General features: G+C 39.0%; 1 protein-coding gene across 7 annotated transcripts in view; it reads left to right on the top strand.

Moving 5' to 3' along the window:
- Positions 1–18,960, top strand: part of MEIS1 (Meis homeobox 1) — a 136,970-nt gene that overhangs the window by 99,360 nt on the left and 18,650 nt on the right. For all 7 annotated transcript variants that reach the window (XM_065891754.1, XM_065891750.1, XM_065891749.1 and 4 more), the window contains one exon: positions 14,049–14,125. In XM_065891754.1, the coding sequence (XP_065747826.1) occupies positions 14,049–14,125 (77 nt within the window). The remainder of the gene's footprint in view (positions 1–14,048; positions 14,126–18,960) is intronic.

Genomic DNA, 18,960 nt, shown 5'->3' with positions numbered 1-18,960 from the left:
TGGTACACCTAACGGCACCTCTTGAAACCAATAACTCTTAACATGTTTTCCTTCAGATATGCTATTTGTCAATGTGTAACCACATCACTGGAGCAGAAACGGACTTAATGACCACTCTCCGGACCTACACAGGTTGATGAGTCTCCACACGTGCCCAGGTTCTCCTAGGAAGTGACTTAGGAGGGGGGAAAATTAGGCCTCTTGTATATGTTATTAGCAAACTCATGTCACACATGAAATGGCAAAGAAAGACACATTAAATAAAACAAAACTAAGTCTAGTTGTGTCAAAGAGAAACAAACTACCCGGTCATTGGGTAACGATAGTTCTTTCCCAAAGCCAGTTGTAGAAGGGGCCAATGCCATTATTTAAGACCTTCTAGCATTACCACTTAGGTTACTTATGTAAGTTTTGTTAGAAATGATGACAGCCAGTTTGAAAGATGTTCTGTTTTATCTGGTTTTAGTCTCTGAGTTTTTAGTTTCACCCTTTGTGTATAGAGCAATGCACATTTACACAGTAAAACAGAGGCTGGGCTCACCAACTCACGGTAGCTTTCTGAAGGACGTGGCTACAGCTCTTTATTTTATCATTAAAAGATAAACTTTGAGCTTCAGAAGAGTGTAAAAGTAGGAGGCCTGGGCTCCAGGCCTATGAGCCACAACTTCCTAACCTCATAACCTGCCATGTGTCCACTCTGAGTTTTGTTTTTTCTCCTATAGAATGGAGGCAACATTACCTGTGCTTCCAACTTGGCCAACTAGTTGTAAGGCTCAAATTTCATAAAATATAATAAAAGCTCTTTGAAAATGTAAAGTGCTATACAAATATAAAGGATATAAAAGATCACCCAACTCAAACTCTTTAAAAAAAAGCCTCAAACTAGCCAAGTTAACTTTTTTTTATTCTTTTGCAGATTATATTCCATTATAGGTTATTACAGGATATTGGGTATAATTTCCTATGCTATACAGTAAATCCTTGTTTCTTATCTATTTTATGTATAGAAGTTTGTATCTGTTAATTCCATACTCCTAATTTGTCCCTCCTCCCCTCCTTTTTGGTAACTGTAAGTTTGTTTTCTATGTCTGTGAGTATTTTTCTATTTTGTATATAGATTTATTTGTATTATGTTTTAGATTCCACACATAAGTGATATAATATAGTATATTTGTCTTTCTCTGTCTGACTTATTTCACTAAGTATAATACTCTCTAGGTCCACCCATGTTGCTGCAAATGGCATATTTCATTCTTTTTTCTGGCTGAGTAATATTCCATTATGTATATATTCCACATCTTCTTAAGATTGTCTGTTGATGGGCATTTGGGTTGCTTCCATGTCTTGGCTGTTGTAAATAGTGCTGCTATGAACACTGGGGTGCATGTATCTTTTTGAATTAGAGTTTTCATTTTTTCTGGATATAGTCCCCGGAGTGGAATTGCTGGATTGTATGGTACTTCCATTTTTAGTTTTTTAATGAACCTCCATACTGTTTTCCATAGTGGCTGTCCCAATTTACATTCCAAGTTAACTTTGAATATCTTTATTTCTGCCACCTTTATCTTGTCATCTTGTTGATGACAGATCCCACTCTTTTTCCTACTCATCTAAGATGTTCCAGGAACATCTTAGAGCTCTGTGGGAATGCCACAGAAAAACGTCCACAGCCCTGTGAGCATTTCCCTGTCCAGTTAGACTGGACGACTGAGAAAGCATAATTTGGGAAACAAATACTGGGGATCTGCCCAAATTTTGACTAAGACTCTTCCTTCTTCTATAATCCACTCTGGAGACAGACAGTGAATTCACATCAATAAATGCTTTGGGGAGTTAAAAAGGGTTTGCTTAAGAAGGTTCATAAAGATAAAGGTAATCTTACTACTAAGACAATTTAAAGTTTTAACGTTTTTTTTTCTTAAAGGGAAATTCTCTTTAGTTTGATTGCAAGATAAGGGTTTTGTTGTTAACCAAGATAAAATATAGTGCTGAATAATCTCTTAAATTAAAAATTGAAGTGTATGTTACAGAGAATAGAGATAATTAAAGAGCTTAGACTACAGTGGGTAAAGGGAAGAGAATTTTCATGAAAATTAGCTAAGTAGAGGTAAATTGTGTTTGAATTTTAACTTCAGATCTGGGTGCTCTGCTGTTTGGCATACGTTGAGTTGATAATGCCCATGTGTTAAAGAATTCTGGTTGTTTCTTTGCCTCTCTCACAGCTTATAAAAATGCAAGCAGACCCACCTAATGAATATTAATAGGAATGATGTGTAGATAACACATAAACCCCCTGGATCTGTGGACTTTGGATGGAGTAGTCAGAAAGGATTTCTGTGGCTTTATTTAATACCAAATTTACATACTTTTAAAGAATAAACATCATCTTAATATTTTAATATCAGTATTCCAAAGTGGAGATTTTAGTGAAATAAAAAGCTTAATTTTCCTTCCCTGAACATTATATTCACCAAGGTCTGCATTTTAAGAGACAGGAAACTGTTAGCTAAAAAAGAAATTAACTTAATCCCCCTTCATTAAGTTCCAGTCTTTTTTTTGTTACTTAGAGACAAGTAATAATTATATCCACAGCAACGCAAAGCATGTTTTACACTTCTGTTATACAAAAGAACTGCAGTTGTTAAGGTGACAGCAAAAGAAAATGAGAACATTGATAAATACTGATACATTTTTTTTTCCTGAAATCTTCTCTGACTCTTGAAAGTAAATTTCACTCAGGTGCCTGAGCAGCATCTTAATTCATCAACAGCAGAAATCTACATGTGATCTTAGAAAATGTCAGTCAAGTAGCTAAACAATATTTTCCCAGCTAAGGTTATAAACATGACAGCTAAGTGGGTGGAAGAGATCTCAAATGACTGTACATCATAGTTCTTTTAGAAAGCCTAAAAGGTGGGCATTTTGTTTTCAAATTGGTATTTTTGGGGATGGAACTTTCAGCCAGTACACAGTAAATCTCAGCGCTGTATATTATTTAAAGCATATACTCCCTCTGTCTTTGGCATTGTGAAAAGACATTTTCAATTTCAGCTTTACAAAAGGGGGAAATCATTAAGATGTAGTTTGTATCACTTCATTCCGTTATTTGTCATCTTTATGGCTGTTCTATAGTTTTCACGGCACCTTTAATGGTAAGCTTGGTCAGGAGAGGTGAGCAGGAATGTGCATAGACTTGGCTGTGGGTACTGCTGACAGTGTCTGCTAGCTGGGCTTCAATCCATGTCCCTGTAGATTTTAACGTCCCCACAGACTGCTGGCAGCCTGCTTCCAGCTGTGGCAGGCATGATGCAGTGAATTGCTTTTGAATGTTCTTTACTCAAATAGGCAGTAATTACAAGCTTAAAGAGGTTTAGTGGTCCAGTAAACTACATAATCACCCCTGAATTAGCCTGGGCTCATCAGTCGCAGTCCAGCAAGCTCGAGTCTGCTGTTTGTATGCAGCCTTGATCACATAGCAACCTGATCAGCAGGTGTGGAACAGCCAGAGTCCCCCATAAACACAACTGTCTACTGGGGACAATGATCTCTAATGAGATGAGGCTACACCAGCAGTGTAATTTAAGTGGGAAAATTAGCACTAGAGAATGAGTACCAGTTCCAGGGGTCTTTAGTCATATTGGGAGCAGCATGAATTCTCCCTCTCTCTCTCCCTGGCTCTTGCTTTCTCTCTCTCAAAACATCTTCTCACCGAGTGTACTGGTTTTGCTTCTCACTTATGGAGACTTTATTCTTTTTACAAGGGTTTTTCCTCAATATTTAATGCTGGACAGGGTGTCTGTAAAGGCAGTAATGATAACTGTCAACAGTCTCATTCCAAATGGTACCACTGCATTTCATCTTCCTTGTCTTTTCTCTTCATGGCTTCAAAACCCTTTCACTTTGATTTTTAAAGTGGAAAAGTGTTCTACAGGTTGGGGATAGGTCTCCTTTTAGCTGGCACGCTCTCAGCAAGAGCGGAGATGAGCTGTATGTAGTTTGGAAAAGATCCTCACTTTATTGGACTTTATTGTATAAACTGGTCATGAACTTTCTTTTCAGAAAAGTGGTCCAGGATGGTGTGCTACGGTTTTGTTTTATTGCTACAGTGAAATTCTTGGGGGAGAGCCTGTATGTCGAAACAGTAGTCTCCGCTATTCTTTCTTCAGTCCTGTAAGATGGAGAACTTGAATTTTATTACATTGCAATTGGAGAGTGGGAAGGGAACTTTTGCAACAAATAAACCCAACAACAACATAGAGCGGATTTTGGAGAAACTTCGGGGGAAATTATACATGCTAAAAAAAGATAAACAGAATAACACAGGAATGAAGAACGTGGGCTGCAGAACTAGGTTTCTTAGGGTCAAATCCCAGCTTCATCCTATTTGTGAGTAACTGAGACTCTGTGCCTCAGTTTCCCCATCTGTAACATCAGGGTAAAAACACTGATCTCATAGGCTTGTTATAAGTATTAAACAAGTGAATACTGGTAAAGCACTGAGAACATTGCCTGATGCAGAGTAAACATTATAGAAATGTCAGTTAAATAAAGTAAATAAAATCTGTTCTGCTTTGGGGATTTGTAGAACTGAGTGAGGAGGATGAACAACTGTTAAAATGGGGCTGCTAGCTTTCTCATGTTTATCTGAAGTCATTGACTTATAAATGCTGGTTCAGGCATTTTGGGTGTCTTCAATAGCACTCATTCATTCACACAACAGATATTTATTGGGCACAGAACTGGGCTAGTTGCCTTGTAAATGGCAATAGCATTCCTGTGTTTTTATTAGTATTCTACTAAAATGAAATGGTTCCAAATGTAATTTAACTCATATTTGATTAAGAATCACAAACAAAATGAAAGTAATTGGTAGAAAAACACACAACAATTAATTTCAAAGCAGACAATTTAAGGCATATTGTAATGCAGGTGGATGGAAGAACAGGCATTTGTTTCTGTGACCCTTAAAGAGTGTTCTCATATATAACCTACCATCATTCTTGTGTTTATAAGCAACACTATAAGAACGAATAAAGTGATGGATGTATTAGTTTCCGTTGAGTTTTGTATCTTGTAGCAAAATTTCCTGTTGCTTCCATTAACAGAACTGAGTTGTAGACACATACACATTAAGATAATAGCTTCTTCATAAAATGAGTAGTAATCATCATCTATATATTCATGATTAACTCATCAGGAATGAGTGGGATTGCTCCACCCATCATTTAGAAAACAAAATAATTTGGAAGTGGATTTTCTCAACTTGTATGTTATCACCAAGTTTCAAATTCCAGCTCTATTACTTACAAGCTTGTGTGAACGTGAGAAAGTAATTTGTCCTTTCTATGCTCAAGTTTCTTCATCTGTCAAATGGGTATAATATATGAGCCTCCCTCGTAAAGATTTTGTGAGGATTAAATGAGGTAATGCATGTGAAGGATTTGGAACAATGCCTGGTACATCCTCACTTCTTAATACGTGTTACCATTACTACTTCTATCACTCTTACTAATACTAGAAAGCTGCTATTAATCAAGTCCCTTTGGGGCTTCCCTGGTAGCGCAGTGGTTGAGAGTCCGCCTGCCGATGCAGGGGACACGGGTTCGTGCCCCGGTCCGGGAAGATCCCACATGCCGCGGAGCGGCTGGGGGCCCGTGAGCCATGGCCGCCGAGCCTGCGCGTCCGGAGCCTGCGCGTCCGGAGCCTGCGCGTCCGGAGCCTGTGCTCCGCAACGGGAAGGGCCACAGCAGTGAGAGGCCCGCATACCGAAAAAAACCAAAAAAACAAAAACAAAAAAATAATAAAGTCCCTTTGGATAGTCGCTAGAGGGAGAATGTGGGGAAAGGTCTTGGTGAACTAACTTTCACCTCACAGCTCCATCCCTGCCCCTTGATATTTGCCTGCAGGGCAGAAGCTGTGGGGATGCAGTGGAGGAGAGGAAAACAGCAACTTTTCCTGGATCGAGGCTATTGAAACTGCAGAGAAACATTCAGTCACCTCTCACCACAATGGATAACTTTGTTCATGTTCCATTAGAATATGTTTTTGGTTTTAAAATGTTTACCTTAAAAAAGGGAATAGAGAAATGGGAAAGAAACATCAGTGGAAGGGTAGCCAAGTAGAGAAACTCAGGGGAGGGCAGACCTGGCTCCAGGACTAAGTAGCTATGAGCCTTTGTTCATGTTTTGGGACCTAGCCAAGCCTCAGCTTCCTCATCTATAAAATGGAGCTAAGCATAGCCCCCACTCATGGGGGTCACCAAGAGTACATGCGATAATGCATGTAATGCCTATGTCCTACTGACAAACGGTAAGAGTTCAAATGAGCTATTGTTTAAGATGATTTGAAAAGGACACAAAAGTGAAGCATGGCCCCTATTCCCACCCCCACTCTCATCCCCCTACTCCTCTTACCCTGTTTTTCTTATTGGTCTTTTTGTGTTTCCTTTTATAGCTGTGGTTTCCTACTAAGAGAATCAATATTCAGGGAGTTCATTAATCATCATAACTGTTCAAAATAATTTTAGCACTCTTCATGAATTTTAATACTTTTAGGAGGCGGATATAAGTAATTGCTAATTTAGAGTCTAAATTTTATGTCTTTAATGCATATATTTAAAAATACTCCTGGAACATATCTATAGCTACTGAAGAATACATCTAAACATAGTTATTATAATGGAATTGCAAGCAACTTAAAAAAAAATCCCCAATACAAAGGACTATGAAATCCCTTAATATAGTATGTTTTTTTCTATTTAGTGCTTTTATTTTATATTTAATTAATATTTACAAGAAATTAAAAGATCAGATAGGTAAGACAGGCGAGGCATTGTGGTATTAGCCTCTTATAATTAACTATAAAACAATGTTCTCAGTGCTGTGTATTGTATAGCCTCATTAGTGCAAAAGTGAAGACTGTTACGAAATGCTAGCCAGTGTTCAATTTTTCCTTTCACACTTATGTCATTTTCATGTGATAAGATCAAGTTTAGAGATTCCCACCTGACCTTCCTGCTTGCACACCTCTACTAGCAACTTCTTATAACTGCTGCTGGATAGACAAGAAATCAAATCTGAGGGGCTTGTCTGGAAAATGGCTTGACTAGGCTTCAGAAAAAGCCAGTGCTGAACCATCAACGGAGCACATTTAGTTTGAGCAACTGGGCAATCTGGGAGCGTTGGTGGAGAATTAAGAAAAGAGGTTGAAATCCTGTGACCTCACTGATGATGCTCCAAACATTTTTGGCTTCTTAGCCGTACAGACCTCACCGTTCTTCTTTTGATTCCAGCCTGTGTGAGGATGCAGGACTCAACTGCTATGCATTCAGGCTCTGCTCTTCCACCGCACCATACACTGCTTTTGTAATGCAAATGAGAGGCACAAACTGTCTCTTTGATAATGTGCAGTCAGAAGACAAAAAAGCATTCACTGAAACAGTAAAACTAATTCATAAAGCTGGAAGACAATAGCGAAGCATTATGGATTTTTTTAAAGGAAAAAAGTATCCTAGATCAATGTAATTGTCACAGTGTAAGCTATTCATAGTCAATGCATAAGGGGAAAATGGCTGCAAGTTTATTTAAAGTGGCAGAAGTTTTTATAGGCAAAAGAAATTCATGTTAAACAAATATAAATATATTTGGTTAACAGGCTTCTGCTTCTGCTCTTAGAGGTCACATATATAGCTGGTTATTCTAATTTAGACAGATCCACAATATTCCCTTAGTGACAAAAACTCAGTAGAAGTTTTAAAAGAACACAGAGATCCAATGCTTAAGAGCCATATGGTAGATTTTTTTCTTCTTCTTTAAAGGGAGTATCTCTCCATCACATACCAGAGTTTAGCTCAAGGTCAATTTATATTAATGCATTAAACTTTGCTGTGGAGGAGGCAAAGGGCTGGAGGAAAAAGGATAAAAGAAGTTCCGAAATTGTTCTTCCAGCATATTCAGCCAAGCAACAGAACATTGCCTTGATAAGGGTGATATTGGACAGTTGCCATAATTCCTCCTGTTAGATCAGCTCTCCCGGTACCTATTCCCATACCTTTTAAAGTATAGCATGTAACATTTTGCTTGAAAATTGCTTCCACCTCTATTGCTTTGTTATAGCTGTTTTGCAGTTTCGGTGGAGAGGCAGTTCTGTGTCACAAGAAATTACTAATCTGAGGCTTGAGAAGGGGCAGCGGAGCTTTCCATTATCTCACCAGTGAGCTCTGTACAGGATTATTTTCAAAATTTCTGTTGCTATTACAATGAGCTGTTAGAGTGGGCAAGGCAGAGAGGGAGGGACCATTATTGAAACTTGGTTACCAGGGTAGATAAGATAAAGTTCATCACTGTCTTGGCATCCACGTTTGCAGTCAGGGGTGGAAAATTTGATGAAAGGGGTACATTTGGTCAAGGATATCATTCAGATAGAAGGTTGGACATTTTCCATCTGTGTGTGCTGAAGAGTTTCTCTTTTCCTATTAATGCTCATCTGAAAGAGCGGGTTTGACTGTTTACAGAAATAAGTTTTCTTCCAATGTATTGTAAACTTGTAAATACCAGATAACCAGCATCAGAAACCCCCCTCCCGTCCCCATCTCAAGATATAAGATTGGAATTGGGCAGAGATACCTTTCTTTAGAAAGTTGCCATTTTCTTTCTGTCACTTCCTATTCTCTCTGGCTGGTGAAAGGACCGTTCAGACTTAATTTTTATGTAAGCTAATTTTAGATTTTTTTTTTAATTTTATTTTTGGCTGTGTTGGGTCTTTGTTGCTGCGTGCGGGCTTTCTCTAGATGCGGCGAATGGGGGCTACTCTTCGTTGTGGTGCAAGGGCTTCTTACTGCAGTGGCTTCTCTCGTTGCGGAGCACAGGCTCTAGGTGCGCGGGCTTCAGCAGTTGCAGCACGCCGGCTCAGTAGTTGTGGCACATGGGCTTAGTTGCTCCGCAGCATGTGGGATCTTCCCCAGCACTAGCAGGTAGATTCTTAACCACTGTGCCACCAGGGAAGTCCTCGGTTTTTTTTTTTTTTTTGAGACAACCTCTGTTTCTGTTACACAGGACACATACTCTAGGGATCATTTTATTCTTTGATGGGGTTATTGAGCTATCCGAGGTCATTATTAGAAGTCACACTGCAGATCACAGGAAGAGTGGCAAGCAGGGTCTATTTCAGCAAGAGACTGGGAAGAAGTCAGGGTGTTGATTATTGAAATCAGAATGATCGTTTTGTGAGTTCTTGCCTTTAGCTCGGGTTCCACTGCCCAAGCCACTCGTTTTCCCTTTGAGTCTAGCAGCTCTTCTTTCCCCGGCGAAGCCCACCCAATACATGTGTGCAGGTTTAATGTTGGAAGGGAGGGTCAGCTTTACCCATACATAATCACTGTTTTATGGCTTTCACTCATTCCTGAGGTGTTAATGCAGATCAAATGGGAAACACTTGAGAAAGAAGCCTTGCAGCTACTGCACTGCCTGGCTCTCTCCGGTCTCAATCGTTAGTTCTTATTGTGAGATCTAAAGGTAATTTTGTTTACTCTCTTAATGCTTTGCTGTTCTCCCAGTGGCCCTTACATATCCTTTCTCAAATTCCCATCTTGATCAATTGTTTGCAAATAATTAAGCTTTTAAGAGATAATGGCAGGAAGCTAATGTACACAACAAAGAGGAGGTCTCCTGTCACTGTCTATTGGACTGTGGTCAAATTTGCTTTGATATCCCATAGTGATTAGGTTGATTGGTGTATCTGGCAAGTGCAATCCCTCTTTCCTTCACAAGAACCTACTGATCTCTCTTAAACCAGTGTCCTTGCCGCTTAGATGCCATAATAGCAGAGGTGTTCAGGAAAATGGCAAGGGAGACCTAGCCCTGTGGTTGCAATGGTTTGGAATGAATTTTCCATTTTCTTCCTAATATGGCGCTCGTCTTTCTCTCTTTTGTAAAATGACATCTACCTTTGCCCTTTTCATGGCCTCACTAGCCCTGTGGGCGGAAGGCAACCTGGGCTTTGAATGTTTTCACAGCAGCCTTGCCTGTGGCATGTTGGGTTTTTGTCAAGTCATTTTTATTTTTTCAAGTCTACAAAGGAATAACTCCTACTGTCCACACAAAGCTTATCTAGGAAAGATGCATAGGATTTAAGATAGTTAAACATATTGGATTTCAGTTAAAAAGCCTACTTCTTTGTGAATTTTTGACTGACTGTGGATTAACTACCTGAAGTTGTGGCTTTCATGTGATTCTAGCAATTACAGAATTTTTGGGGGGGGTGGAATTGAAAGTTTGTGGGAAACCAGGTTCAAGAACTATGAAAAAAAGAAAACTATCCAGTCGGTCTACCACAGACAGAGGTTTAGGAGTTTTGTTGATACCTTTTGCCCCCTTAACAATGACCAGATTATTGTGACATTTAATTTCATCCAGGCTCATTCATTTCTATTAAAAAAATATATCCTGAACAACTGAAAATTGTTTAATGGAGACAGAGTGCTGGGTCTCCATAGCTTGAGGCTGCCTGGCAATTACGCTGCATGAAATTAACCACAGTTTGTTCCAATTACTTAAAATCAGATCACATGAAAAGTGACAGAGAAAAAAAACGGTTAGAACTTTCTCATTTTATGATATTTAAATTCTGAAATCAGAAACTGCATGATGTAAAGAAACAACCTAAACTTGCACTGACAATTTGCAGGCCATAGATTGCTCTTTGAAGCTATAATGATTCAGGTAATTTTAATGATCCAAAGAGAATTTTCCTGACACCCTTTGCATAAATAAAATGTGAATTCCACTTGCTTTCTAAGAATGCATGTAAAACTTGCTCACAAACAGGCATGCAAAAATACCCTTGAAAACACAGCACAAATAAATGACTGTGACAATTCTCAATTTTCAAAGTAACTAAAGGTAAATGGCATACATATTAATTTTTATCCAGTTCTGGTCCTAATATTAAGACACAACTAACAAGACAGGGCAAAAGGTGTTGCCATGCAGCTGTAGGGAAGAGGGACCATTGACCTATTTATTAATTCAATTGAAAAGCACTGAAAGAGATTTCCAGAGGACCTGCAAAGCTGTAAGCAAATCGTATTACAGAAGATGTTACAGATTGGAAATGACTTGTGTCCATCAGTGTACAGCTTTATATAGCAAATAGTGCCAACAGCTAGATGCTAAAATTTGCATATTTCAAAGTCAGGCTTTTATTACTCAAGAATTGCTAGCCTGGCTAACCCCCAGATGATAAAATCGAGAAGTTGTCCCTTTTTCAAAGGCTCAGAGTTAGTGAATGGCAGCATAATTTATACAGTCTAAACGGGTCATATGTAACTTTGTGCAATTCTTCAACTAGTGTAGACATAGAACTACTATATATGAAACCATAATTCAGTTCAGAGGATAAAAGATTCATTTGGTTTGTATTGTGTGGCAAACCTTTACGAAGTGGGAGTCATGTTTTAAACCGTAGGGCAGTGTATTGCTTTTAGGTCAGTATCCAATTGTGAGATTTTGCCTGTGATGACTCGCATAATGGTGAGTAGGGTGATCGTCACCTACGATCTCTGCCGATTATGGAGGTGATATACTTTCATTTGAAAAGACTGGGTAGACATCACTTTTAGGAATGAAGTAAGGAAAGTCGTGTTGTGGATCTCAAATTGGATTGTTTGTACTTCCTGTGGGCTTTAAAAAATTTTTTTTATTATACATTTTCCTTTTTTTTTTTTTGCGGTACGCGGGCCTCTCACTGTTGTGGCCTCTCCCGTTGCGGAGCACAGGCTCTGGACGCGCAGGCTCAGCAGCCATGGCTCACGGGCCCAGCAGCTCCGCGGCATGTGGGATCTTCCCGGACCGGGGCACGAACCCGTGTCCCCTGCATCGGCAGGCGGACTCTCAACCACTGCGCCACCAGGGAAGCCCTATTATACATTTTGATGTTGCATCTGAGTGGAGAGTATCTGTGTATCGTGGCAAGTCAGAGCCATTCCTTTGTTCCACTGGTATTTACTGGTTTTCTTTATGTGCAGGTCTGGGCTTTAAGGATGGTGAATGAGAAAGGCGAGGGTGTTAGAGATGCTAAATGAGTGAGAAGGGACGCGTGACCAAGGAAAGAAATAATCAGAACGGGTGTTTCATTGAGTGATGATTGCTATTAGAGAAAAAGGGGGAAAACTGGTGTGAAAGTGATAAGGTGGTCTGGTGGAGAGTTGGGAGGGTAAGGCTTGACAATTGAGCTGAGACCTGACAGTTACCTTACAGCAGGAGCCTGAGGGTAGGGACCAGCTTGGGGTGTTGGACGAACACACCAAGTGGCTGGACAGAGGGGTGCGGTGGGGTGAGAAGAGGATGCCCATCTGGGAAGTGGGCAGGGCTGGGTGGTGGCACGCACTGCTGGGCAAGGTGAGCAGTCTGGAGGATTTTGAGGCGGGACAGGAATGGAGATTATGAAAGGCGTTTGCCGTATCCTTCTGTCGTGATGAGGCTTAGACACTGGATGGGAAGCAGGAAATGTCCCTAGGTTGTGTCACTGCGGACTGTGCCTTCCCCTGGCCAGTTTCCTCACCAGTAAAACATGAGGGACAATAGATTCTATTTATGTCCCTCAAAGGGATATAATGGGGATTAATTACCATTCTGTCTGTAATATACTTGGAGCTCTTTAGAGAGAGGCACTATATCCCGTGAAAGCAAAGCCTTATTCTAACTGTGTATTTATTGATTAAGTGACAATCAAGACACAATGCTTATGGGAAAAATGGCTACATCTCTGCTCTCCACAAATCGAATCCCATGTGTATAGATACAGAACATATTTAAACTGATATGTAAGAGCATTGAAGTGGTCATTAACAAGCCTTCTTAGCATCTAATCAGACATTATTAATAAGATTGAAAGCTATGTTAATTAGCATTCAATAGACCAGAATTTAGTTTCCGATGGCATATATCGTTAAATGGAGAGTTGGGGGTGCCCTTTCCCATTCATAAAGAGAATAGAAGGTTGACTATCAGAACAATTATTATCTTGGGAGAATTTATTGGGGTGCAGTGTTTCAGAGTAGCCCATGTCACCAGTGGATGGAAACCGTGTCCTCAGCTCCTCTCCCAGGCTTTAGAAATGTATATTTCAAACTTAGATATAGTTGACTATTAAACAGAAAGTATCTTGCCAAAACTAATCTTAGTAGAATTCTCAACATCTTACAAGAAGGTATAGATTTCATTTTATGATCTAATCCTGTAATATTTTTTTACCCACTCTAACTTCTGAGGCTTTTTCTTCGCATGCAAAATGTGCTGGTCTTTGACCTTACATTGGCCTGTGTTCAGAATCCCAGCATACGTTGACATTCAGATAGGGAAACCAACTTTGGTAGAATTTCATTTGTTTGTGCTTCGCAGAAGAGCTAAAATGAATAGTGTGTGTGTGTTTTTTTTTAAATACACCCACTTTAATTTTGATATTTGCGTCCAGCAGCATGGTGTTTTGGGAGGACAGTATCATGTTAACAAGGTGCTTAACTGCTGGGGACCTGAGCTGAGCTTGTTGGTCCAAATGATTCAGCTTTAAAAATCTGTGGTTCTAGAAAATATCACGTCAAGGTGGTACACTTTTGTACGCTCAAAAAGAACTTGTTATTTTAATCCCATAAAATACAGTGAAGGTCCTACTGAATTTTGTGTTTGCAACAAATAAACCTGTTAAAGAATAAACTCAGTATCAAGGTTCTGCACGTATCCTAAGTAGCTATTTATACACTTCACTAATCTTGGTAATTGGCTTGTCTTTTATTGCCATTAATTAGATGATGTAGTACTCCATTAATAAGAGTGACACACCTCAGCATTTTTACCTTTAATTATAGACCTCGCTAGACTCTTAGGTTATTGACAAAATAGCCTAAATATTGCCTGAAGTACACATATTGTTTTTAACAGAGCATATGTGTTTATTATTGAATCCCTCACACCTAGCATTGCACCTGACACGTGATGTGCACATTGTGTATCCAAAGTGTACGTGCACAACCTATCTTTTTTGTCCTCTTTCAGCACCCTTACCCTTCTGAAGAACAGAAAAAGCAGTTGGCACAAGACACAGGACTCACCATCCTTCAAGTGAACAACTGGTAAGTAATTTGGCTTTGTGTTTACACACAGTCTGCTTCCCCCTCTGGCAACCTGCAGCTAATGTTTTGCATTAAGAAGACACACCCAGTCCCCCCCCCCCCCCCCCCCCCCCCCCCCCCCCCCCCCCGTGGCTTGTTGATCCAAAGGTGAGAACACGGTATTGACTGGTGGGTGAGAGCACTTGCTAGTATAGAAAAGAAAACAGTGTATTGCTTTCCACCTCCTTTATAAATTGACAAATTTTAGGCATAGTATATATTAGTGTTTAATTCACGTTCACTATGGCTCTGTAAATGTCTCTCTCTATGATCCTTTTTTTTTTAACTTGTAAGAATAATCAATAGAAAGAGTGATATCCTCTTTTCTACGAAACAAGAAAATCCACTATCACATACCTGTCAGGTTTTAAATTCGCTGAATAACTAAGTTCAGTTAGAATTTGTTAGGGATATGCATTCCAGGATGGGCTCTCCTTTCTTCTGAGCTCCCTATAGAAAAAAGAGAAAAAATGTATGTTTCTACTTTGATGCTGTTCAAAACTTGATGTATCTCAGAGCTGTGCAATACTGTTTCTAAATAAATGTGTGAACTCCTGATTTGGGGGAAAGCTGAGATTAGGTACCAAGTACCAGCCAACAATATTCTGACTTAATGTACAGCGGTGTGGCAAGGAGCCTTTGAGGAAGTATGATTTATTACCCTTTGTGAGTGCGCTGAAAGCCACGTTCATACAGTCACCCAGAGCTAGTGTCATATGTGAAGGGTATCAAAATCCAACCTCCTCCGAAACGAAGTGTCTAATTAATTGTCCTAATATTTTTAGATTAGTGTTTATGATGGGGAAACCATATCCTCTTTGAAGTAAAATCCAGAAGAGGCCCAAAGCCTGGCTGGGGAAAGATGAGAACTGAGAATGCCAGTTTGCAGACAGAAGTATTTCTTTCTTTTCAATAAGTGTCAAAGATTAATATTACAGAATCTCTGATTATATGGCCTAATCCATTTTGGTGAATAAATTTGTTCTTGATGTCCATTGCACCTACATTAACAGACCCTTCTCTGTTAAAGAGTCTGGGAGCCTTTGGGAGAGATTTCAGATATATTAAGCCCCATTACAGAAAATGTAATTTCTGTCAATATAATCCCATGTATTCTTCGATTTAGTGTTTTAGAGATAACAAGCTACTTACAATATATTTGCCTTTGGAGGATTAATTTACAAAGTGCACTATCTTCAAGACACAGACAGACTCAACATAAGCATTGCTTGTACGGGTTATCAATTTCTATGACCTTACGGCAGCCTTGGGAGATCGGTTTTTGTAGCCCTTTTAGTCAAGTGGATAAGGAACCAACGGAAGACATACTATATACCTGAGTGTGTTACTAGGAGTCGTGTGGCTGCTGAGGTTTTTTTGTTTGCCTGTTTGTACCTGCGGCTGTATCTTAATTTTCAAGACTCTGGATACTATATAATTGAACTTTGTCTTCCAAATTGTTCTGGACGATATTACAGAGCAGACCATCCATTTTGAAGGCACACCTAAATTCCTAAACATTTAGGAAGGCAATGGGCTGCCATTCAGGTGGTCTGCTAGAGAGCTCCACCCACAAACATTGTTACCAGAGAACAGATTCCAATACAAGCCTCTTGCCACAGGTAGAAGACATTACGGGATATTTCCTGTGGCTGCCCGGCCAGGCAGGCATTCCTGTGACACCAAGCTGGATGCAATTGTCGTTTCCTAGATTCTGTGCACAGTGATCACAATCAGACTGCCTCGGTTTTGCAATTAAGAGGAGGGAATAAAAGGACTTAAAAAAAAATACACGCCAGATAATAATTTTTCAACATAGATGCAGACTTTGCCCTAAACCTCACACTGATACTCAATTCTGCACAGGCACATAACTTGAAAATCACTTTTACTCATTACGTGGGATGTAGACCCAATTCTGTGCTCATCTGGCACCGTGTAGTGTTCGTGTGCTCTCGCTTCTGTGTATGGAATTAGAAGTGACCTATGCTTGCACTTCATTGCCGAGCATTTGGCAACTGTTTCAACTCTGCAACGAATTTATTTGTGGTAGAGAGTTACCCTCCAGTAACTAAAAGTTGTAATAGAAATTGTTTCTCTTAAGTTCGGTGAATAATGACATTCCCACATTTGATTTGAGTTTTTAGCGGTATATTAATTTTCATCCAGACCTTCACCTTTTAAGGAGCTGATAATAGATTTCTTTTTCTTTGGGCTTTGAGTTGGAAATATGATGGAAAAATGGGGAAACCCAGACAGTACTGTATTGAAACCCAAGATGTGAGCCAATCTTAAAGATGGCAGACTTGAAGATAAAAAGCACAACTACCAAGTGGTTTTCATTTTTCTTTATTGTAATAAAAACATTACACAGAGTCTTTTTGACAGCCTGTGAATATTTTTCCTGTATTGAGCATCAAGCACAAGTTACTTCATTCTGGAAATAATAATTTTAAAAAAACAACAACAAAAACACTTCATGAGTATTTTAGCATTTCCCCTTCACTTCATTTTGATACAACATTTAAAATGTGTTTCTTCCTTTTTGGATTTTTAAAGACTTGTTAACACACATGTACATTTTGTATGAACTATGAGTCACTGTCAAAGAGATTTAATAAATGCTGAAGGGCGGGTTGGGTGTCGATCACTCATAATTACTGGCAGTAACATAATGTATTGAAATACACAATATGAAAGTGAAAAATATAAACTCATGTCAGTTGTTAGCTTGTCATAGAAACCCTGGCCGATGCAGCTTGAAGTCAGGTTTTGACAGAAAAATGAGATGAGAAAAGTTTGGTGCGTTGTAACATTCTTTCATTCCAGCGCTGAACTAATTTTATGCGTCTTTAATTGACGTAAGTAATATATACTACTTGCCTTGGCTGACTAAGGACAAACCAGATGGGATTTGGCGGGGAGAGGGGATCACAGGGAGAATTTAAATGTAAAACAACAAGACAGATTTGATTAATTAAGAGAAAACTTGGATTAAAAGAAATAACTGCTCTAACTCATACTTGGTCTACTTGTCAGTAGAAACAGAGGAGTAGTCTTAAAATGGTAGGTATTAGTACTTGTAGGAATTGGGTTCTGGGAGGGAATGTGACATTTATTAGATTAGACACCGTAGGACAAGTCTATGCCAGCACATTTTTTGAGAATTGAGGCAATTAGGCAAATAATTTGGGTAAAAATATTTTACCTAAATTATCCAAGTATTTGAGGTAACAGCATGTTTTTAAAAATCAACCTCCATAACTAATTGCCTAAATATTTCAGTCTAGCATGCCATGGTAGACTTTGACTTAAAGCATAATAATTTTTGAAATATAATATGTGCCATAAATGTATGTATTCTTCTTCCTTTCTTCCCTCACTCCCAATTATGATTGGAGCCAAAAGTGATAAATAATAGCATTTGGTGCTTTTGTCTTTTCATTGTTGTTGTGATAAATACTTTTGTTATATCAGTGCAAAAATATTGCTAATATGTTGAATGTCATTTAAGTGGAAACTTCTTAAATTTTAAGATAGATGGTTAGGTGGGTCTTTTCATATGTAGGTAGAACTCTGAAGAAAGAGCGCACTCACACACACACACACACACACACACACACACACACAGTCAATACTGGGTTCTTTTCTCTCCCGAATACACCAACTTTATTCTTTTATATTGAAAATATGAGTGTAGAATGGTCAAATAAAACTCCCTTATATGTTTTCACAGCCATGTTGCAGACTTGGGAATTCCATGTGATGAGAACTTGTGCCTGCATTGTATCTTTCTTGCCGGATGCCTCAGACACATCCTGCCTCAGCAGAGGTCTAGCCTAGGGTGTACTGAATAAATGTTAGTTTCTTTGTTTACCCCTTCTCATCCACACACTTTCCCATTAAGACCTAATGTTCCATGATTACTTCTTTACCCTCTCTGAGAAGGCAATGGGTCTTAGGTGCAAAATACATAGTTTATGTGAAATACAGTACGTATGTAGACAGAAAAGTCACTCCCCATCAATAGGGTGCATAAAATTCCAGGGTGCATCCGAACCTCCGCAGTGACTCTTTACAGAACCATCATAGCTCTTAAAGTTCTCAGATTTAGTACATATACTGGATTTTCCTAGTTTCTTCATTTATTGCCTTCAAAACTGCAAAGCATTCAGCCATCACTTCCCATTTATTACCAGTGGGGGGAAAAAGTATGTCATCCTTGGAGATTTCTGCCCCTGGCAGGTAAAAATGTAAACTTATTTAAAAAAAAAAAAAGATCACCCTTGTTATAATAAACAGATTCAACCGTAAAAGGTCAAGTTTCTTTCTGAGTTATGGTAATAATGTAGCAAATACTTTTATAAGTGATCAAAGATTCTATAAATATAGGTACCTGTGTAGATGTAAATGTTAAAACATTCACAAATTATCCTTTCAACTTCTGAGATCTAAAAATCAATAGGGGGTCATGGGGTTTCATAGAATTGCTCTGCTTTTTCTTCCAACATAATTTAATAATACATTTTACAGATGTTGTTTAAACATTAGGCACAGATTGTTTTGTCAATAAAACTAAACAGAGGCATGACACAAAAGCAAGGAAAACAGATGTAAAAAGAAAAAACAGTGCACCAAGCAAGGAATCCTGGGTCATTTGTTTCCTATTCAACTACAAAATGAAAGTGCAGGGTGTATAGTGATTTTCCTTGCCTAGGAATCACCTAGGGATGGAACCACTTCACACAGAAGAGGTAATTTTATTAAGCAGGTGGTTTAACTTCTTCCCTTGAGAA

The sequence above is a fragment of the Phocoena phocoena genome, chromosome 14 (assembly GCF_963924675.1).
Source record: "Phocoena phocoena chromosome 14, mPhoPho1.1, whole genome shotgun sequence".
In the NCBI taxonomy this organism is placed as follows: Eukaryota; Metazoa; Chordata; class Mammalia; order Artiodactyla; family Phocoenidae; genus Phocoena; species Phocoena phocoena.
This window is presented reverse-complemented; position numbering and strand designations above follow the sequence as displayed.